Below are 23,113 nucleotides of genomic sequence, written 5' to 3' on the forward strand. Positions count from 1 at the left end.
TGGCTCTGTTGCTTATTTCACATGTGAAGGGATGCTTCTTAAAGCCACAGCACCAAAAAAATAAAAAATAAATAATTCTAAAGGTCAAACAGGTGGTTAGTAAAAAACTAATTATGATGCATTTGTGGTGCAAAAAAACTTTTCTAACATTATAAGTGGACCTCAGGCCAGGGAAAAATTAAATAATAAAACAATGCATTATGTGACCACGCATTAAAAGTGTTTTAACATCACGTTGCACTTATTGGTTAATAAAATAATCCTAAAGTTGTTGCTTTCTCTCATCATTTGTGCTGGTGAAAATCCACGCAATCCATTACCACAGGTAAACACGACCCTACATCCATTTTTGATTTGCTCTTTAAACCGAACGACTACGCCTACATGTGTTCGTTCATTTGAGGGGAAAAGAGTGCTTCAATTACAGCACTTTGAAATTCATTTACAAGCCCAAATTTGATTATTGCCTGACTTTTTCAGATGAAGGAATAATTAAAACAGTGTTAACAGCAGCTAATTGATATCCTGTGTTTGTGGTTATCACTGCGGTGTCATGTCGTCATTGAGTGATAAATGCACAACTTCATCAAGGCTGCAATTAAACCTCTGCATGCTTGACACACAGGCCTGTCCTGACGAGATATTTACTGCCTTAGCGCAAAACTTGTTCTGTTGCATTTTGCATTAGCCTAGTCTTGAATTGCATATTTTAGCATCTTGTTTAAGTCTATTCTTTATTTTGTTCATGGCACACAGTATTGTAGGATTTGGTAGTGTGATGGTAAAAACCAGTAGGAATGGATAATGCTCTACCGTTTATTTCCAAAACAACATATATGGGCTGTTTAATGGTTTCAGATGGGACTCAAGAGAGATATATTTATAATGCATTACTGTTTTGAGTTGCTTTAACTCAAATTGTTAAGTAATATGAAGACGTTTTTGCAATGGCACCAAGTCATAGTACAACAAGGTCCATATTAAAAAAGAAAATATTCATATTAGATAGTTATTAAAAAAATATGAAAATATTTTCTTTAAAATATAAAAATATTGTATATAAGTTAAATAAAATATAAATAACATAATTGGGCTGAATTTCCAGCAAACATAAATTTACTTGGATATACAGTATACTATTGTAAAAAAATTAGTAAAATGTGAAATATATTATAGTTTGATCATATCCCGCATAAACTGTCTATTTTAAGTATTTAATATATATATTCATGTGGTATAGATTTGAAAGGTTCAGTCTTGTGTTTTGCTGTTGCTTTGCCTCTTTAGCAGAGATATATTGTTGCATTGTGTGAATGGATGTCAGCTGCATATTATAGTGAATGTCAAAATGGGGTTGCCATGGAAACAGGGACATTACACACATAGCTACGCTACGTTGGCTATAGAGGTATATCCTGAAAATCTGCCGAGGATACAACTCCTGAAACACGTTTACGGACCATATGGTTTGTGTGCTTGTGTATTAGCATCTCTTCTCTAATGTGCGTTTAAACAAACAAATAGCGTATGTTTTCAGTCTTTCAAGTTACATACATTAATTTTTAAAGCTGTTTGTGAGTAAATCTGTTATTGATGTATAGCAGTGGAAAAAAGAGGGTTGAAGAATACAACTCTCGGATGACTTCAGAGGAGAGCACAACTGTGTCGAATCAATAGAACTTGAAATTTGAGGCAGTGGTTCTTCAGTGCCTACAAACAACAAACCTTTTATACCTTCGGTTTAAAATGTCCTCTACAGTCTCACAGAAAACAGTTTGTTTCAGCCACAGCTCCAGATTTATAATTGAACAATTGAGTTTGGGTGCATTGAAGCACATCACAATAAATACACATGCACTGCACATAACAGAAAACCATTTCTGGCTTATTTTATGTCCTACTTTGGGGTTTGAAAGGTCCAAACATATGCCTCAAAAGTAGACTTGTCACATGAATCAGTGTGTTCTCATAAACCTTGTTTTCTATTTCTGGTACGTAGGAATGTGAACAAGCCCTAAGTACTTTTATAAGTGAACCGACTAGAAAGAAACCTGCATAGCAACCACAGACAACAGCCTAGAATTGTGGACCCTTTTCTTCAGTTTTTTTCAGTTTGTTCTTAAACTCTCTTGGACTTCCTGCAATCAGTTTTAGCATCTTAGCAAAACCACCTGATATGTTTGGTTTGACTCACATTGAAGTCGCCCAGGTGAAGTGTACCTGTCAAGACTGTCTGCTCCCTCCTGACTCCTGTGTACTTGCTTTCTTAGTGTGTAGGGCGCAGGGGTCAGTCAGGGTGATGGTCTTCAGAGAGCCATAGGCCACTGACATCTGCACCTCTAGCTGCTAATGGGTGCTGGGACATCTGGCAGGTGCTTCATTTCCTTCTGTTTCAACACGCCACTTCTCTTGCTGTCATTCTAATGGCAGGTCTGCCACATCTCCTCAATCTGTTTGGTAGTTTACTAGGCGATATGTTGGCCCATGATCAGTCTGTTCATCTGCAATCTGGTGAGATCCCATGCATTTCTTGTTACCGTGACCTCAACAGTCTTCTCCCAAACTCCTTCCATGTGTGCTTGTTGGAATGTACCGTGTTCATTGTTAAGACGAGTTAACTTTCACTCCATGACAGTCTTCCAGGGGTCCAGACGCGCTGATCGTCACCCATCGTCTCCCCTCTACAGCTTGTTTCTCTTTTTGTGTTTCAGAGGTTCAGATCAAATCAAGGGTCTCAGAAATGCATGGAAATCATTTTTAAATTAGTGCTTGTTTCAAGGCACAGCATTATTCAATGTGTTGACGTAATTTCCACTGAAACAGGAAGACAGGGTGGGATATATCGAGCAGCTCCTCCCCTTTTTTTTTTTTTAAATAACCAATAGCGTTTTGTTTATATTACAGCTCGGCAAAGCAGCATTTGACAGCTTATGGCATCCATAGTCTAATAGATTCCCCTTTTAGATTTAATATGAAACTGTTACTAAAGCAACACATTGAACATAATCATGTGTGTAATTTATGTTGGCTATCTCTTATACTTGTCAGTGCTGTTTCTAATGCCGAGTCTGTCTAACAGTTTCTCCTCCTAATAGCTTTAAAATCTAGCATTCTGTGTAGAATTCAAATGGGTCCGATATATTTCCTGGTCTGCGCCGACTCTCTCATATGATCCGCTCTGTGTTATCGCGTCTCAGGACTAGAGCAGACTGTGTGTGAGCTGAGGCGGTTCATGAAACCAGACTTCTTCCACCCCAATGGAAAGCATATTTACACTGTCTGAATCGTTCCATATCCCCTGTATAGTGCACTATGTGCAATTCACCATGTAGAATATTCCAGCCGCAGCTTCAGCTCCTATTTATAGTGTAGGGGGCGGGGCCCTTCAAATTCTAGAGAGCATTTGATTGGACAGACGATCTGATCAGAAGCTGAAGTGCAGAGTGATGTTATCAAAATCATTGATCATATTGGCGGAAGTGAGAGACTGTAAGTTTTAAATGATTATGTCTTCTAAATGAGAATGTTGTCATTGTTTTGGAGCACACTAGCTTATAGTTCACCTTAAGGCTAACATATTCATACTAAAAGTCCCCAAAAAATACTTTAATGCTTATTTTAATTTTAAATTAATGCTTATGTTGGTTTATTTCATTGGCACATTTCTGTTTCTTTTTTAGTTTGTGTGATTATAATTGAGGAATTAATTGAGTTTAAATATAAGCAAGACCTATGAATTTTAGATTTGTAAACAACCAATGTGGAGATAGCTCAGTTTATTTTTGTTGTTTATTAGGGGCCAAGCACCAAAGGTGCGGTGGCACCTATTGTATCCGTTGGTGTTCTTCTTATTATTCTTCCGCTTCTTCTTCCGCTCTGGAAGTCTATGGCAGCCCATAGAACTGCTAGCGGGAAAGTTATGAAATTTGGCACACTGATAGAAGATAGTCTGAACTGTCATCATTGCAAATTTGCCTCTAACTGTCTCTAACTCAATCCCTCTAGCACCACCAACTGCCCAAAGTTTCACTCATGTTTATGCCAATAACTTTTGAATCATAATGGCTAGAAACAAATTTCCTCTGATTCCCTACCTCAAGACAATTCGATTGCACCCTATGACGTAATTTTCCGTCATGAAAGTTTGTCCGCCATTTTGAATTCTCCAAAAAAACTACTTTTTCGAACTCCTCCTTGTCTGTTGCTCTAATTTTTATGAAAATCAAATCAGATCATCTCCAGACTATGCTGGCAAAAATTTATCAAAAACTTTTTGATAAACCCAACCGTTATTGAATAACACGCAAATGAAATTGACGTAGAGCACCCCACATTGGACACAAGGCGTTATCTCCGCAACGCTTTATCGTATTCAGACCAAATTTGGTACATGTCATCACAAGCATGACTTGACGTGGTTGACTTATTTTCACGGGAGTCATCTCCTTAGATTCCTGAATTGAGTCCAATGATACCAAACATGCTAGGTTTCGCCTTACGGTTTTGTGTAGCGTTGTGATTTAGTGCTTAAAAAACATTTGCCAATAAAACACCTTCGAAACCATTAGGCCAATCAAGACAAGACCACCATAGGAAGTTCGAAAACATAGGTCGTTGGCTATACGCTAATGCCCAAATGTCAAAATATTAATAGTAATTGGCAAGAAAATGCAAACAAAGTCAGGTGTGGGCCATTTTTTATGTTTATTCATATAAATGTATATAACTCCAAAACGAAATGAGATATTTTCACCAAATTTGACACACACATGTATGGGCTCACTCTGAGGACACCAAAAATGATAATAACTTTTGAATAAATCTGCCTATTGTAATGACATTAATAGAATCTTAATAGATTCCTTGGGTCAAGCCGAGAACATAGATACCAAGTTTGCCGTATTTGGCCGAACTTCCTGTCCGCCATCTTGATTTTAATTCAATACCGACTTTTTCAAACTCCACCTAGACCGTTTGTCTGATTCTCACCAAAATCGTATCATCTCCAGACTGTGCCGACTAAAAGTTATGGATTTCGTGTTGATAGACAAAACCATTTTCATATACCGCAGCAGCAAAGATGAGGCATGATGCCAAAAGGACTATTCAGGCTTTAACTCCAAACTGCGCCACCTATTGGTCGAAAGTGATAATCCATTAAATCATATTTTTTGTTACTGTATATATTATTATTCAGCTATTTGCCTAAAATCATCTTAAAATGTCTCTAATTGCTCCTTGCTGCAGTTGGTCTGACACTCCCAGCCATGTTGGCATGTCTTATCGTCTTCTTGCGCTTGGCCCCGATAATTGCTGCTTGCAGCTATATTTGTTTTATTTGTTTCTGTTTGTTTGTTTAAAAAAATTAATTTGATTTTTATTTAATTAACAACATGTTTTTAAATTAGTAGTAGTTTTCATTTTAGTTTTAGGGTACAATAATAATAATACGGTTTCAAATAAACATTTTAATTGCAAAAGATGTATTAGTGGTGCTTCCTTAGCCTCATACTTGGGTTTAGTGATTTGAAAGTGTTTAACTGCACTGTTTATGCTATGGACATGAATGATACCTTACTAAATCATGCTACTTATTGAGTGATCAAACTTTCAATTTTCACTTGGTGGTTGATAAAATAGGGGCTAGAAACTCATAGACTTGCTTTGAAGGAGCTTTTGAACCACTTGAGCCTGCAAGCAATCACCACTCAAAAAACTAGTTTTAATCTGCAAACGTCCATATCAAACCACACAGAACTGCTTAGCACAGCTTGAGAAAAGGCTGTTTTTATTGTTGTCATGGGTGCTTTTCATGATCCAGTGATCCACGTCTGGAGCCTCTGGATTTTAATCTGCCTCTAAAGAGAAATTGCAGTCGCAATATACAGTTGTAGCGTCCCAACATGCATCTGAATCCTCATAAAGCAATCAGAAAACAGACAAGGCAATGCAAGTGCTGACAAACCATTCACAGCTGACTTACTGTACAGACCCACTGTGTATTCGAAGTTTATTTGCAGATGAAAGGGAGAAGAAACAGGCTCTTATTCAGTGAAGTCTGGGATCGTCTCTGGCATGGAATATTTAAAAGACAAATAGTGCAATGTAAAGTTTTACTGCACCCCATTTATCACAAGGGCAGTTCTGTGTCTGTATGCTTCCTTATGCATTTCCATTTCCTGTTGGAGAGCACATATGGCCTCTGTTTCTTGTTTCATTGTGTGTGTGTAATTGTTTTCTTTCCTCATTTATTTTTTGCGTGATTTTTTTTTTAGGATTGGTCTCAAAATCCAGTGTGATCTGCAATTATTCAGGCTGTTTTCCCCCAAAACATATTCCAATGTTTTCTGCAGAGATTTGCTGTGTTTACTTTAGTGTACGTGTCATTTGTTTCGCCGTTCAGCGTGGTGACATCTCAGACCCGCGTCCGAGCTTTTCTTGCCGAGGAATCCTTTTTCATTATTGCGGGATTAAATATTGATCACAGATTTAAGTGTCTGTAACAGCGGCTTGTGTATAATGCATTGAGAGCACTGTCTCGGAGGAATGCATCACAGAAACTAGAAATTATTTACTTCAGAACCGACTTCACTTTTACATGTGCTAGATGAAGATATTAGGACATTCAATTTGTTCAAATTAATCACAGTTAATGGGATATATAAGCCATTAGTATTTACTTCAATCTTTAGTTTGTTTCATAATTAATAGCACTAATTTAAAATGTTAAATGGTTTCTGAAAGGACTGTGCTTTTGTCTGAATCTCTGTTCAATCGCCATAGGGCGGCATTGAAAAATCACTACCCTCTATCTCAATATGGAGCCATCCAGTAGTCCAATTAGCACAGAGCTGTTTGAATTATACATAATTATTAATGTACAGAGCAAAGCCTTCATCTGTCAGACTCGGGCCAGGACGACCCTGTTCCTCACACCAGTCTTGAGATGGTGGTAAAGCCTGAGAGACCAGCAGCCCACATGCTTAATCTTGATTTATTCTTACAGTAAACGCCTGACGTCCTGAATTGGTACTAATATTTATATAAATGTAAATTGAGGAATATTAGCCAGAGTACTCCAGCTTTCCTATGGGCCTATAAGTCATACGCTGAGCGTGTCGAGTGCGTGTGGTCTGTGTACCGTGAGGATTGCGGACGAGGACCTCCAGACCTGCCAGGTGGTTATTGATGGTCAACATTCTCGGCGTGAGGAGTGTAATACTTTTAAAATCTCATCATTTACTCCCAGACACATTCATTCCCAAAGGTTTCATCAAGAAAATTAATCCCAGGGCCTTTCAGACCATAAATTTACCCCCGTCCCACACAAATATTTTCCTTTTAAAAAGTCATCTCAGATATTGTGAGTTTTATACGCGAAGCCGAATTTAAAGCGTCTTAAATGGCATAAGAGGTTTTATTTTTAAAGGTACACTAAGTAAGTTTTGGCTCTCTAGAGGTTAAAAAACAACTGCATTTTGCAGAAGAACATTGTTTTGGTTGTGCTTCAGCTCTGCGTGGATGAATATGGATCTTTCTCATAACTAAAAAAAGAGAGAGATTTTCCTACTGCTCATAAAATATTCACTACTGAGCTTAAGAGATATAACCAGTTTAGATAGAAAGGATCTCAAGCGGTCTGGCTGAAGATGTCACTGTAGCTATAAACATTAATAGATGCGGTACTTCCTTGAAGATAAATTCCAGCACAGCTTTACAACAGCCATAATGAAATGAGCCTTCACAATAGATAATGCTTTACAATGAACTCTGTTAGAGAGCTATATATGGCAATTTATCTGTTCAATTAAATACCTTACTCACCAGCTGAGTAATAAAAACGCCATCTCCTTTTACAACATTTCAAATCCCTCGATTCTCACCGTCTCCGAAAAGCCAAGCCAATGTTGATTCTTGTTTTATTACGAGCTCTGTCGCGCTCTCTTTTTGCCAGCAGACGCTCCTCTATTCGGCATTGTTTTAAAACGGTGTGATTCACCAAAGGTTCGAGATTTATCTGTTCCATGTCAGTGTTTCTTGACCTACGCCAGTCCCACGTGTCAAAGTAACTTTTCTCTATTTACGGATATGACGAGACATGCACGGATGAGGGACGCAAGTATGGTGAATGGTGAAAAGCATCCTGCTAGGTCTAAAATATAAACACTTTTATTCACCATAGTGAATCAGAGTAAGACAAAATCACATTTTTGAAGAAGGATTGACTCATTATGTATTGACTCATTGATGCATTTACTCATTATTTTAATTGTGTTCATTTTGAACAAAAAAAGTTAAATAGTGTAGCTTTAAACCCCACAAAAGAATAAAGAGGATGTCTGTGGAATTATCTAGATTTGAATGTTTTTTTGTTCTGTTATTGTCCCACTTGGATTGAAGAGTAAGGGAGTTCACATACACAACACAAAAACAAAAGTTCTAGTGTGTGGAGTGTTGTGCTGTTGCTGGAACACAGGTGCCTAGTGGGGATGTAGGTTTAAGTCGAGCACATAAGACTCTCTCGACACACACTGCAGATTCCCTTAATCTCATGGATTGGATGATATTGATGATTTAGCAGATCTGCCCATGTTCCTACAGCCACAGTGGGCTCTGCTGGACTGCAGACACGGCAGATGTGAAACTCAGATGTGAACAAAACAACAGGTTTTTGACATGCAGCAAATCTTCTTTTGAGGTGTTTCAAATCTGCGTTCAAATAGACTATTTAATCTAGCGCAGAGGTAACATACAGTAAATGTATTTCCACTTTACCCTGGTAGACAGTGTATCAGACACCTGAATGCTGATTGTTGATTCTTGTGCATCATTGTAGTGATAGATTAGGCGCTGAGAAAAATGTTTTACAGGAACCGTATTGCCAAAATGTCAATTTGATGTGTGCATTTATGTGGAAGATTTACAATTTTGGAGCATTTCTTTAAATAGATATTAAAACAACATTCAATGGACTTTTTTTTTTTTTTTGACTGAGGGTCTATTTACACCAAGTGCAAGAGCCTGCCTTGTTGGCAGAGGCTATTTACAGTAACTCCGCCTACCAGTGCCTGATTGAGCCAGACAAAATTACAAAAGAAATCCAGGATCAGTGGCGTGGAGAATAAAGCGGGTGGCATTAGCTTTTGACGTGACTGACCCGAGTTCGAATCAGCATTTTTCCGAACTGATTTTTCTCCCTTTTACCATCACATATCAGCTCGGAGAGGCGTTTATTTTAAATGTGTAAAAAGTGGACATAAAATGCTTAACGGGTATTTAGTAGTGGGAAGGAAGTGTTAGGAAGGCATTAGGGTTAGGGACAAGTAATGTCCCAATAAGCAGCATCCATTTATGATTTTAACTAATATAATCATATACACTGAATATGTTGTTATCATTGAACACTGTTTAATACTACAATACACAGATTGCAAATAGTATCTGCCACTATTTACACTTGCAAATAGCATCTAGCTGCTATTTAAGAAAATGCTGCTATTTCCCTTAGTGTAAATAGCATTTAATGTTTTAACTTAGCATAAGAGCATAACTTAGACATAGACTTCCTTTATTGATCCCTATGGGGAAATTAAGGACAAAGCACTTTTTTTTTGTTGCTATCTACACTGTAAATAGCATCTATCAGTATTTGTTGCGCTCGATCAAATGTTGGATGGCAAAGCAAAGGGATTGCCTTTTGTGTTCGATGAACATATACTTAAAGGGATAGTTCACTTTGAAATTAAATTTTGGTATGTTTTAGCTGACCTCAAGGGCATCCAAGATGTAGGTCCAAGTGATCTGAGGGCGCTCGCGCATCCTGCTGTGTGACGTGTGCGCAGACTGGTGCATAGATATATATACACTAGAATAGATGCCGCCTTGCCTACGGCATTCGTTCCAAAGAACTGCCATAGCCAATGCGACATCTAGTGTATATATCTATGCACCAGACTGCGCACACGTCACACACCAGGATGCGCGCGCGCCCTCAGATCACTTGGACGTGGCTGTGTTATAAGAGGTAAAAACGATATAAATACTGTTCGTTTTCTCACACAAACCGCTCGTTTCGTGTCTTAGGCCATCAATGTGAACTTACGATGGGGAATTGTTTAATTTGGACGATGGGGAATTGTTTTAATTTGGACTCTGTGCATGCTCTTTGAGGGGGTGACCATAGACCTGCATTATATGACTGACAGACAAGAACGGTTTGACCTAAAAATATCAAAATTGAAACTACTGCGGAAAAAAAGACACCTACATCTTGGATGCCCTTGAGGTAAGCTAAAACATACCAAAATTTAATTTCAAAGTGAACTATCCCTTTAAAATTGGTTTAAAATGAATTAATGACATGATATGCTAATTAATTTCTCAAATGAATCAGTTGATGAAATATATATCTGTTTACTTCGTCTCATTCTTCCCATTCTTTGTTATTGTTCAGTGGCACAATGGGAAATCCTGAAATTTAGCGTAATGTTCAGGCAGGAGTGTGTGTCTGTCGCAAAGGTTTTACTGTATAATTCATATTCCTGTCATTATCAGCAAAGCGAGGTCGCTGAGGGCACGTGGTAAGTGACCTCTCTCCGTCCAAGCGCCGCACGTGGAAAAAAAAAGGACGGCGTATCTTAGAGCCTGTCTCATTCTTAATGAAAACGGTGAGATGCAACGGCCTCTGATCTTGTGTTTTAGTCAAATAGAACTCTACGCTTGACTGACAGCTCTGATCTAAAGCGTTTAAGTGCAAGTTTTGATCTCTCTGCCTTTGATTAAAACTAATGAGCTCATTTAATTCAAAATGGGAATTTCTGATAAGAGAAATAAGGTTGATGTGATTGGATTAGAGAGGCGAATTAAACTCTTAGAGCTGAAGTTTGTGCTTATATAGTGTATTAAAAAGCTGTTGGCATATTCTTGTGTGTTAGATGATGAGAAAAATTTCATAGTAATTCATATTTAATCAGAAGAAATGAAATGACTAAATATAACATGGCTCTGCCTTTTCCCTAGAGTGATAAAGGACTAGTTAGATTTTAAATGACATTTAATTCATGTTCTCAGAGAGAGAGAGAGAGAGAGAGAATGGGAATTACAGCAGTCCACACCCACAACCATTTTAGGGTGTCTCTTTAACTACACTTTTATGTCCCAGGGGTTGATTTTATTAAGACAGATTTTGTTCATGTTTTTGTTATTTTCCAAATGCCTGTTATATACACACATTTTATTCTTGTCCAAGAGACAGATCTTAAACTATGAACATTTCATCATAAAATATAATTTTATGATGAACTATGATTGATGTGAATTAATCTACACAATTACAGTATTTATTGTTTTCAATATTTATATTATATTTATTGAAAATAATTACAGTGATTTCAATAACACATTTTTACACAAATTTTGATAATAATTACGGCACAAGGTTTGTCCCCTTATAAAATTTCACTAAAACATTGTTTCAAATGTTTTGAATTTCCACCAAATTCATTACCACAACAAAATGCTATTATACATTATTCGGGAACTAATTTAGTTGAAAATGCGTGCATTAGGCCTTGTGATGCATGTATGTCTACTGTTGGACATTGTTTTAGACAAATTAAATGGTGAGTATATACAGTACTTGTCAAAAGTTTGGAAACAATATAATTTCCCTTTCCATTATAATTTATAGGTCTCCTATGCTCGCCAAGGCTGCATTTATTTTATCAGAATAATACAGTAAAATAGTACATGTACATTTGCATATTGTGAAATATTATTACAATTTAAAATGTAATTTTAATGACAAAGCTGAATTTTCAGAATTATTAGCCAACTCCAGTCTTCAGTGTCACATGATCCTTCAGGAATTATGCTCATGATGAGGGCATTTTGATTGTACATTGTTTCTTTTTAGTAGATACTTATTTTAAGCAAAATATTAAAATGTCCCAGACTTCAAGAGGAAAACCCTGAACCCACATAAAGTGTATTTTCTGTCACATGACCTTCTGCCTTGCATATCTAAATGTAAAAATAATAACAGCCTGATAGAACATACAATCTTACCATTTAACTGATTATTATTATTTTGTATCTATTTTTTAATTTGAAAAATGTTAACTGCTTTGGCTCTGAGATCCCAATATACTAGTGTATGATGAGTATTTAGGAATTTATTTTTTCTTCTTCTGTTTTACAAAGTACAACTGCTGTCCAGGTGGATTTAGAGACAGGACCTCTTTGATTGAATTTAAACATTTGTGGTAAGATAAAAATAAAAGATGGAAAAAAAGATCAAAAGTGGCAGTGAAAACATTTATAATGTTACAAAAGATTTATATTTAATGTTTTAATACATTTAATAAATACATTTAAGAAATGCAAAAAAAAAAAAAGACACACATTTATAATAATAATAATGTTTCTTGAGCAGCAAATCATCATATTAGAATGATTTCTGAAGGATCATGTGACACTGAAGACTGGAGTAATGACGCTGAAAATTCAGCTTTGATCACAGTAATCCGTTTTAAAATATGTTCAAATAGAAAACCATTCTTTAAATTTGTCATAATATTTTGCAATCATTTTTTTTTTTTTTTTTTTTGGATGAAATAAATGCAGCCTTGGTGAGCATAAGATAATTCTTTCTAAAACATTAAAACTTAGTAATGGTTTCAGACTTTTGACAGGTACTGTAAATATAACTAGTGAGGTTTGGAAAGTTTGTTTTAACAGAGTTTATTTTCTCCGGGCTGGACCTCCTCTGATGTCTGTTTGTATAATGTTGAATGTCAAAACTAGTTAAAATGTGCAATTAATTTGGCTCTAATCAAGCGTGTTACAGCAAATTAGCAGAACCTCCATTGTTCGCCAGGTGTCCTTGTGTTAAGATCAAGGCTAGAAATCTTTTTTTCTCATCTGGTAAGAGATGTATTATAGTATAAGAAATATATTTTTTTGTTGGCTGTCATTGAAAATTCTACATTGTAATATATTTTCTATATCTTCATTTTTTGTGAAGCAAATGTGAGCGGTGTTTGCACATGCACAGCTCAGCACTACAATGCTAGGGTGTTGCGGGGTGAGTTCTTATTAAACCAAGTTTGTTAGATTGCTCTCTTCTTAATTTTCCCATTTCCTAATTTACACATTCCTATGAAGGCAAATACATCTAACACCAGCTTGGGGAGGTTTATTCATTTGCCATGTAGTGTTTAAAGCAATTATGTTAGTCAAGGCTCCGCTTCATGCTATTAGTAAATACAATTAAAACATTGTCAAAGTTTGATTAGCACCTTCCCCCTTATCAGGTTGTGCTGTTTCATTAACTGTCTACCAAGAGATGATAGAAACTCAATGAGAAGATGTTGCACATCATACTCACTAAAGTAGTCTGATATCTCTGTGAGTTGTGTATTGTTTCAGTGTTGTAATAGGATGTTTGTTGTTTGTTTCCGCAGTGGAGTCGAGCAGCCCTAGTCTTCTGTCGCCGGATAACACTCTAGAACGTTCCTTCTTTATCCGAATGAAGTCCACACTCACCAAGAGAGGCGTCCACATCAAGTCCTCTGGATACAAGGTAAAACCGGTCGTCATGTTCTAAAAGAAATGAAAACTTGTATCATATCGTGTGTCATAATTAGCGGTGGAATTGTATCCGTGTCACGGCCACGCAGAAAATTCTGCCAATATTTTACGCTTTGAGATAATCAGCAGGCAATAACTAACAGAAGTGTTAGCTTCCCGTGTGTCATAGCTAAAATCTACTAAGCTCTGGTCAATTATGCACATTGCCTGTTTTAAAATGATTTGTGTGAATTTTAGTTAGTTATTAAACTGAATTTTTTTATTTTGTAAAGACGTTCATACTTTACCATTCAAATTTGGGGGGCCAGCAAGTTTTTTTTTTGTTTTTTTGGAGCAAATTAATCATTTTATTCAGCAAGAATGCATTAAATTGACCAAGATTGACAGTAAAGACATTTATAATGTTTAAAAAAAAAATCTAATTATATTATATAGATTATATTTTATTAATTATATGTGACCCTGGACCACAAAACCAGTCACATGGGTAAATTTTTCGAAAGTGAGATTTATCCATCACATGTAAGCTGAATAAATAAGCTTTCCATTGATGTATGGTTTGTTAGGATATGACATTATTTGGCCGAGATACAACTATCTTTTGGCGCATCTGAGGGCGCAAAAAAATCGAAACATTGAGAAAATCGCCTTTAAAGTTGTCCATTTATTTTCGCGATTGTGCTGCATTCACTCACAAAAATTCATGTTTTATATTTTTACGGTAGGAAATTTACAAAATATCTTCGTGGAACATGATCTTTACTTAATATCCTAATGATCATTTTGACCCATACAATGTATTGTTGGCTATTGCCACAAATATACCCGTGCGACTTGTGACTGGTTTTGTGATCCAGGGTCACATATTATATTCTTAAAATATTTATATGTTAAAGACCCAGAACTTAAGAACGGTAATGTACGTTGCCCTGATTTATAATAGTGTGTACTGGAATAATGCACAAGGGCATTCAGGAGCATTATTAGAGGCTCCTTTTGTGCTGCTTAATGCTGCAACCATACCCAATACCACTGATAAAGCAGATCACCGAAGGCTTAGTGTTGTCAAAAATATAGATATTTCGATACTGATACGGAAATATCATAAATGATTCCAATTCTCCTTTTCGGCAGTATCAATACACCGATACCAGATGCGTGTTCTCGCTCTCTCTTCTCTCCGGCGGGCTAACTGACACACACCCGTCTCCTCTCTCTCATTCGCACCAGTTGAATAGTGTTGGGTGTCAGGTCCTGAAATTCGGCACAGGGTTGCGGGTATTGCACATAATTTTACTCGCGCTCACAACTAGGGATGTCCCGATCAGGTTTTTTTGCCCTCGAGTCCGAGTCCGAGTCATTTGATTTTGAGTATCTGCCGATACCGAGTCCCGATCCGATACTTAATACATAAAAAAAGAATAAAGAAGAGCGAAAAAACAGATCCAGGATGTTCCTTATTTTTTATTTAATTCACCTTATTTTAACATTCAACAACTCTGTTAACAAACAGAGCACTTCTGTGAGGTAGCTTGAACAATCAAGTAATACATAAATTCTTCACTTTTGGACTTAGTGCAACAGTAAATATAAAAAAAGTCTAATATATAAACATAGCACCTCAACTTAAAATACCCGGCAGGCATGTAAACAAATAAAAAATAAAAGTGCTACAGTGTTTGCAAAGCCAGTAATGTGCTTTTAGGGACTGCACTCCTAACTCTTACGCTGGTTTCACACTGCACTGTTAGCAGAGCGTGCAGTGCGTATTTTTTTCGCCCCCATGTTACCAGATTAAACCAGGCTTTAGAGCATTCACACCGCGCGCAGAGGCGGCGCGGCAGTGCGTATAGCAGAGCAGAGCAGAGCAGCAGTGCCGCGATCGTTTCGGCGCCGAGTCTATTTTTGCTGCGCCGCTTTTGCTGAATTAAAGTGATAATACATTGATCATGGCCAAAATACACCACAGTTTTATCCAAAAAGTGCATTGATGATATCTATTGTGTTTTAAAAAGTCAATCAAATGACCAACAGCAATTTAAATAGAAAACAAATGTCCAAAAACAAACTTGTTGCCATAACAATAAAATCAAAGATGAAACAAAAGTTATATAAATGAAATTATTAATAAAATAAGCTTCTTGACAAGTCTTTTCTCTTAAATGTATTTGAAAACGAAAAAAAGCAATGCCAACTTATCCATTATGGAGTACTCTGTCTGACTCTGTAGCCTACACAACCCGCGGTTCAGCCGCGCGTGACAAACGCTGCCAGTGTGAAAGCAAAACGCACGTGTCCTGCTCCTGCTCACCATACGCACTGCTCCTGCGCTGCTTACTAACGCGTGCAGTGTGAAACCGGCGTAACTCTGTGCCACCGCATAAATATTGATGTGTTAAAAAATAATGAGAATATATATATCCGAGTCCTGACCGATCGAGTCTGAAAACACGTGATCGGGCCCGATTTCCGATCATGTGATCGGATCGGGACATCCCTACTCACAACAAAAGCGTGTGCACTACTATATAAAGCCGCCTCTCAAACAGCTCACGAGTACCAAATTTACCTCTTTTTCGTGGCTTATTGCTACACAAAATTGTCAAAATGCCCTTCCTGGAGAGCATTCAGGTGAACACAGTCAGTTTTAGAATGTAAAGTTGAAAAAGAAATCGCATGTTGTGTAAGAGTACAGTATATTGGATCTGTGCATAAGCTCTTAAAGTGTCAGCAGCCTAATAAACCTGCCATGTTAATCAAAGGACAAAAGACAAAGAGAAAATCACTACTCTTGACTGAACAACTTTTGTAACTTTAATCTGTAAACATAAATCTGTATTTGAAAACTATCCAGTGTTATTTTAGATTTGATTACTTCCATTACTGTAGTATTTGTTACCTGAATATACTGTTAGACCCACCTGAAAAACTTAAAGCCATGTTTACTTAATTTGTCTCTTTATTCTATTGTATTTATTCTATTGTATTTACTACTGACGGTTTACTTCAGTTCAAAGTTTCAAAGATAGCCTCCCTGTGCTGTGTATAAGCTATTGAAAAACAATTACCCGTCTGTTTAGCAGTTTTCCCTGCGGTGTTGAAAATGGTATAGAGTATCAATATTTTTCACTGTATCATATCAAAGTTAGAAATTCCAGTATCGTGACAACACTACTTCAGTGTCAGTCAGATTGTAAATAGAGAAGTAGATGATTGTTTGGATGTGTCTTTGAGTGAACGACTGAGATCCAACCCCCCCCCCCCCGCCGCATCCATCTGGACATAGATTGGATGCAAATAAGCGTGAAGTCGGGGAGCGCACTAACCCATAGCATAAATATTCACGCATGCACATTCGCATATATTACCAGCCAGACAAGGACACTTCTTATTGCATTTACTCCAAATTAAGTCAATATTTGTGTTGTTACATAATACAAAAGTATGAATTTTGCATACGGCGCGCCAGCATTAGGTGATAGGTGCGAGGCGGAGGGAAGTGAAGCGTGGCGCGCATCATGGCTGTTTATATCTCCTCTTCACTCTGGAGGTCAAATCAAAGTAAATTCTTCTCCAGCTTAAACCAGTCTTTTCTTTTTTTGCCAAGACGTCTCGGCCCCCGGCTCAGTTAATGCACTCATGTAAAAGCTCTCTATCATTACTTGTGCCGTATCGCATTTCAAAAGCACTCCAGAGAATCCCTAGGAACAGATGAATCTTATTTCTTATGTATACCTATTCTATATTCACCGACCCGGTGACGGGCGGGGGAGAGAAAGAGAGAGAGCATTGTGTGCTGAACCATGAATTATAAAAATTGATCCCTTTGTTATGTTGGCTTGTATTAAATTGAGATATGCTATGCGGCTGCCTCTCGCTACGGCCGCGGTGAACCCTTGCCATGTCAGTTTGCATTTAGCAGCCTGAGCATATTTAATGTTTTGCCAGAGCTTATGATGTTCTTGCCAAGAGCACTCCTGCAGCAATTCACTGACGAGTCTCTCTTTGTGGCAATTACTTCAAAAGTTGTATTTTCCAACTAACTTTTTGATGCCCCTCGCTTTGGGCTTCAGTCGAATCATTTCCATTTTGTACGCTTTTAATGTGACTCAGTGTTTATTTATTGAAAGATCTAGTGTTATACGTAAGTGGAGATGGATGTGTATTCTGGAGGCGGCGTGTGTTTTGTGTGTGCTGCACTCTCTGGTGTGCCGCTCTGTTTATGAGAATGCGCGCATGGGTTTGATATCGGCTGTAATTGGACATCACCTTCAGATCGCAGCGTGCTGTGATGTCTTATTGAAGCTCGGCAACAGCTGATGCTCGCTCGCGTCGTGATAATACACAGTCATCGAAGACCAGAAACAAACACTCATTTCGCTAAAAGTTTCAAAACTGTTGCATGCTGTTTTAATGACCAGTTCTTAGTTGAAATATTACATGAAATATTTGTGCTATGAAAAATGGCTGGAAACGTATACAAATATAGAAAAGAAAATGTATACGTTAGAATAGATCATATTAAATGAATAGCACTTCTCTCGCCACTCAAACGCTGTTCACATTTGGAGGGGGGATTCTTCTCAACCTCCACCACTGAAGAGTTAGTTCACCCAAAAAGGAACATTTTCATTAATTAACTTTTGTTCATCTTCTGAACATAAATGAAGATATTTTTGATGAAATCTGAGAGCTTTCTATCCCTCCATTGACAGCCTAAGCAACTACCACTTTCTGGGGCTTTAAAGTGGTAGTTTCTTAATAGAGGGACAGAAAGCTATTAGATTTCATCAAAAATATCTTACTTTGTGTTCTGAAGAGGAAAGAATTCCTTATGGGTTTAAAATGACATGAGGGTGAGTTATTAATAACAAAATTTAAATTTTTGGGTGAACTAACCCTTTAAACCACCTAAAATCTTAAAGACTTATTTGTCTGCTATTCAGCTACTAATTCTGGAGAACTTTAGCGAGATAAAAATTCCAGAAAAAATATCATTTTTGATATCAAAATATTTTTTGTATTAAAATAAAAAACATAAAATATAAGCCCAAAGTAAACTGGGACAGATGTGACATCATTGAACTTTGCAGTCGTCTTTAATTGGCCCCTGATTTGAGATGGCTTTTGAATTATGTGAAGTTCGAACAAACTCTCTCAACTCTAAACCAGGAGAATCACTCTTTTTTAGTGACTGTGGCAGTCCGTCGTTCCTGGGGTTTGGGTTTGCTTGTCTCTCAGCGGAAAACGTACAAAGCATCAAAGAGCCCCACCGGCCTGAGCACTCGGTGACTTCGGGGGCGAGACTGTCTATATGAATGATGCTAATAGCATCTCACCAATCTCTGAGGTGAACCAATGAAAGGATAGTGTCAGAAGTTTAAAACACTACAAAAACAATCCCCTCCAGGTTTCCCTTGGTGATTAAAATGGATGGATCCAAAAAAGAACATTGTTACCAATCTAGTCAATGCATCCTCTGGGCAAAACGTGCTACAAAAGACTTTAAAGCATTACAAACTTTAAAGCCAGAGGAAAAGTAATTAGTTGCTCTGCCTTTGTTATCTCTTGATTATTTCAGAAAGAAATTGTGCTCTGTGTTTTTTAATATTTCGTGAACATGTATAACTGCTACAAGAACCTGAGAATCTTGGTTTGGATCTTAGAGTACATAATGGATTATCAGAGAGCTTTGTCTGTTTTCTGAGTTCCGCCTGCTTTAAAACGGTTGGCCATTTTTTATACTGGCCATGTTCTCTGATCCGTGTAGAGAAGGACTGCAGAGGTTATTTGACTATCTGGTTTATTTTCTTTTATCTTTATACTGTGGTTTGATACTTACTAAAGGGTTTGTTTGTAATTGAGGGGACGATTGCATCTGATCTGTTCGTAATTTTGTGTCCTCTTCAAGGTTATCCACGTTACCGGCAGGCTGCGGATAAGAATGGCATTAACACACAGTCGTTCGGTACCCAATCAAATCATGGGCATGGTCGTGGTGGCACACGCACTTCCTCCGCCAACCATCAATGAGGTTCGGATCGACTGCCAGATGTTTGTTACACGGGTCAACATGGATCTCAACATCGTCTACTGTGAAAACAGGTAACACTCGTTATATAAAGAGGGCAACAATTTTGTTTTATTTTGCAAAGCTTATACTGTATGTATTGCCTAGTATTGTGTGCAGTTTGATTTAAGAGATTTTTTATCTGCCTTAAAGAATGATAAATGGTGCAAAAAGAATTTCAATTTCAGCTGCTTAGAGTTCAAAATATGACATTGTTGTAGAACTGAAGGATCAGCGGGTGAAGATGTGTTTTGCAAGAGTGGATAATCAGCCACACAGTAATGTTCATGTGCAGTTCATTATAGAGCTGATAGTGATGAGTTCTGCTTAAATGCAATCCCAGAATGACCTTGTTTCAACATCTATCGCTCACTTTAAAAAGCTGGCCAAGAAAAAACCCTCTTTTGTACTTACAAAACATCTGTGGTTCCACTGCTGCCCCATAAAATGAGAACATCTTAATTTGGCCTGGCTTGAAAGGAAATATCATATTAGTTTTATTAGTTTTATTTATATCTCTGGGATTGAAGTCCTCCCAGCGTCTGCTAAAATTTTTACCACTCCCCTGCACTTAACATATTTATGAGAGAATGGAAACGGGCCAAGTCTATAGCGGAGTTATCATCACAGCAAAAGCCTGCTTTAAAATGGAGGTGGATAGAGATCGGTTAGCCGGGGGTTTTTTTACACTGGCCATGTTCTCTGATCCGTGTAGAGAAGGACTGCAAGTGAGAGTCAAATAATGTCTTGAAATACGCTGCTAATAGTATTTGCCCTACTGAAAGGCATTTTGTATGGTTTTAACCACCTGTTTTTATCAAATTTTCAATACTTCTGTGATAATTGCTTTTAGATTCAGCAAGCAGTTGGTAAAGCTACAGTAGGTCAGAAAATATTACGTCTATAATGAAAACAGGCTGACAGCTTGCCATCACAGATGGAAACCTTTTTAATGAATAAAATCTGGTGCACTATACATTTAGCTTACAGAAGGGCTGGGAAATCAGAATCTCCTTATCAGAAGTTGCGTTTTCATTACCCTTAAATTGCGCAAATTAAAAATACGCCCAATGGAAACAAGTCAATTTCACGAAAACTCCCATATATCGCAAAAAAAGTTTTTACTTCGGAAAAGGAATATTTCGCAAAACTGCAATGGAAACGCGTTTTCCCCCCGCATTTACAGGTCACCTACGTAAAAGTCAACCTTTCTTTAGAGAAGGTGCGGTATGTTTGGACAGAAGACGAGACTTATTAAACTCATTAAAGACATAATAATTACGGGAATACTGGATTCTAAACAACAAAGAAATGCCACAATTTATCCAGACCTTGAAGCAGATAGGAGGAGGAAACACCCAGAAACAGCTCATATGTGCTGCTCCCAAGAGGCTTTCCTTGCCATTAATGCTTGGATAACACATCTACGTCTCCTTCCATTAAAAACAATGGCTAGTGCGGTGGCTGTGATATACGTTAACTTAACATCCGTTGCCATGATTATTGGAATGACTTATAGAAAGGAAAAAATGTCGGTTAATGGAAACGCTGTCATTTCGCAATAATTTTTTCTCCTTTTTCTTCGCAAAAGTTTGCACAAATCTGTAATGGAAACCAGGCTAGTGAGGTTGACACAAAACCAATCAGGGCTGCATTTCCCAAAAGCATCGTAAGCCTAAGTAGATCATAAAACCATTGCCACCAATGGTCTCTACAATCAACTTGGCCCACAATGCTTTTGGGAAACGCAGCCCATGTCATTGCCCTATTTTAATCTGTCATTGACTAGGATATGATAACCCACAGTAATATCTGTTTGGCTTCGTTTTGGTGGACTGCTCAACTCTGCATATTGATGTAGCCATTGGCATTATTGGATCAGAAAATTGCAGGAATCTGATTCTGGTTCTGACAAATAGCTAATATATTATTATAATTTGCTGCTGCTTCTAATGTTTAATGGTGATTTGTGGGTGAATATTTAAGTCAACATGAATTGCCAATCACAACACTTTTTCCCGTAATGTGTTGCATTGTAGAAACAAGCTTTTTTCAATGCACAAAAAAAAAAAAGAGTCTTGTTTTGAGTGACTAATGAATCGAACTGCTTAAAAATAGTGGAAAAAACGAAATGGTGTCAATTTTGATTTAACATTGAAATAATCCTTTCCAGAATCAGCGACTACATGGACCTGACACCTGTCGACATCGTAGGGAAAAGATGTTATCACTTCATTCACGCAGAGGACGTGGAAGGCATTCGGCAAAGCCATTTAGACCGTGAGTATCCATCCAATCAATCTGTGCAGCCACCCAACAGTGCCAAAAACTACAGGATGGTTGTTAAAGAGCAAGATTCAGTGTCCTTACATGCTTTAGCGGGACTCATTGATCATTGGTCAATGACATCCTGAGAGCACACCGTGTTACGTGCCAAAGCTGGTGTAATGTGTTCACTGCAGCACTTCAGCGTAATGGGACAGCAGTGTGACAGGCAAGATTATCCATGCTAGCGGTTCTTCTCATAACTGTCCATGAAGAACCGCTTCCCTCTGCCAGACGGGTAGGCGAGCGCACGTCTTCCAAACAAGCCACATATCGCTTGCAAGGCATAGAACGTGGCTGAGAATCTCTGTTCGTTTGACATTACACATCTTACACATTTCACTCCTCCTTTCAGCTTTAGTTGCTCCTCTCAATGCACAGGCGCCACATTTCGAGTGCATTTTTATGTCATGTAGTATTCATCTGGGCCGATCCACCACTGCAGAGCCCTTTGAAGGTTCCTCAACCTTTTGCACGCGCTGCTTTCATCGCGCTCGGCAGGAGGGCCGCTGACCGTCTGGAGGAACGTTCATGCTTCTTGAATATCTTAAATCATCTGTTAAGTGTGTTTTGGCAGCACACCTTTTCCGCTCCCCTCCACCACCATGGCAGAAATTCAAAGCGTCATTGAGAGCGGCGTAGCGTTTCATACAGTAAATGTGTGTGCTGCTCTACAGCAGGCAGGTTGCCATTATTTAAGTAGTGAGGGTTGAGGCACAGGAAGAGGAGGAGGAGGGGGATAAATCCCTCGTTTTATTAGGTGTTTGCAGAGGAGGGTGGGTGTCCTTGGGGCTGGCAAGGGAATTTGGAGCTGTCTGATTAGATATTGGGAGTTCAACTGAATTAGAGCGCAATTACCACTGTATTGCACTGTCCCTTTGCCTTAAAAAGCCACCAGATTGGGTCCATTAGACCTTGATTTGAAACCCAGCGGAGGCAGAGGAGAGAGGACTGAAGCCCTGGATTGCATTGATAGCGGAGAGAGAGAAAGCGATGGTGTGAAAGGAGAGAGAGGAATACGCACTAAGAGAGAACTGCACATCCCCAGCTACCCCTGGCTTTCTAACCATCTATTACGCATTAGCGTGACGGCAATCAACATAAATCTAGCCGCACTGCGAATGACCG

At 38.0% G+C, this 23,113-nt stretch overlaps 2 protein-coding genes across 6 annotated transcripts in view; one reads left to right on the top strand and one right to left on the bottom strand.

The window, feature by feature from the left end:
* Positions 1 to 23,113, top strand: part of npas3 (neuronal PAS domain protein 3) — a 321,902-nt gene that overhangs the window by 287,617 nt on the left and 11,172 nt on the right. For all 5 annotated transcript variants that reach the window (XM_079853967.1, XM_079853968.1, XM_079853965.1 and 2 more), the window contains 3 exons: positions 13,464 to 13,582; positions 19,502 to 19,695; positions 21,834 to 21,940. In XM_079853967.1, the coding sequence (XP_079710093.1) occupies positions 13,464 to 13,582; positions 19,502 to 19,695; positions 21,834 to 21,940 (420 nt within the window). The remainder of the gene's footprint in view (positions 1 to 13,463; positions 13,583 to 19,501; positions 19,696 to 21,833; positions 21,941 to 23,113) is intronic.
* The window catches only part of LOC307148447 (uncharacterized protein), a 33,833-nt gene continuing 24,256 nt past the window's right edge, over positions 13,537 to 23,113 (bottom strand). Inside the window, exon 6 of the mRNA XM_079854004.1 lies at positions 13,537 to 13,602. The gene's annotated coding sequence lies outside the window, so the exon portion shown is untranslated. The remainder of the gene's footprint in view (positions 13,603 to 23,113) is intronic.

Source organism: Squalius cephalus (genome assembly GCF_949319135.1).
Source record: "Squalius cephalus genome assembly, chromosome: 20".
NCBI classification, from domain to species: domain Eukaryota; kingdom Metazoa; phylum Chordata; class Actinopteri; order Cypriniformes; family Leuciscidae; genus Squalius; species Squalius cephalus.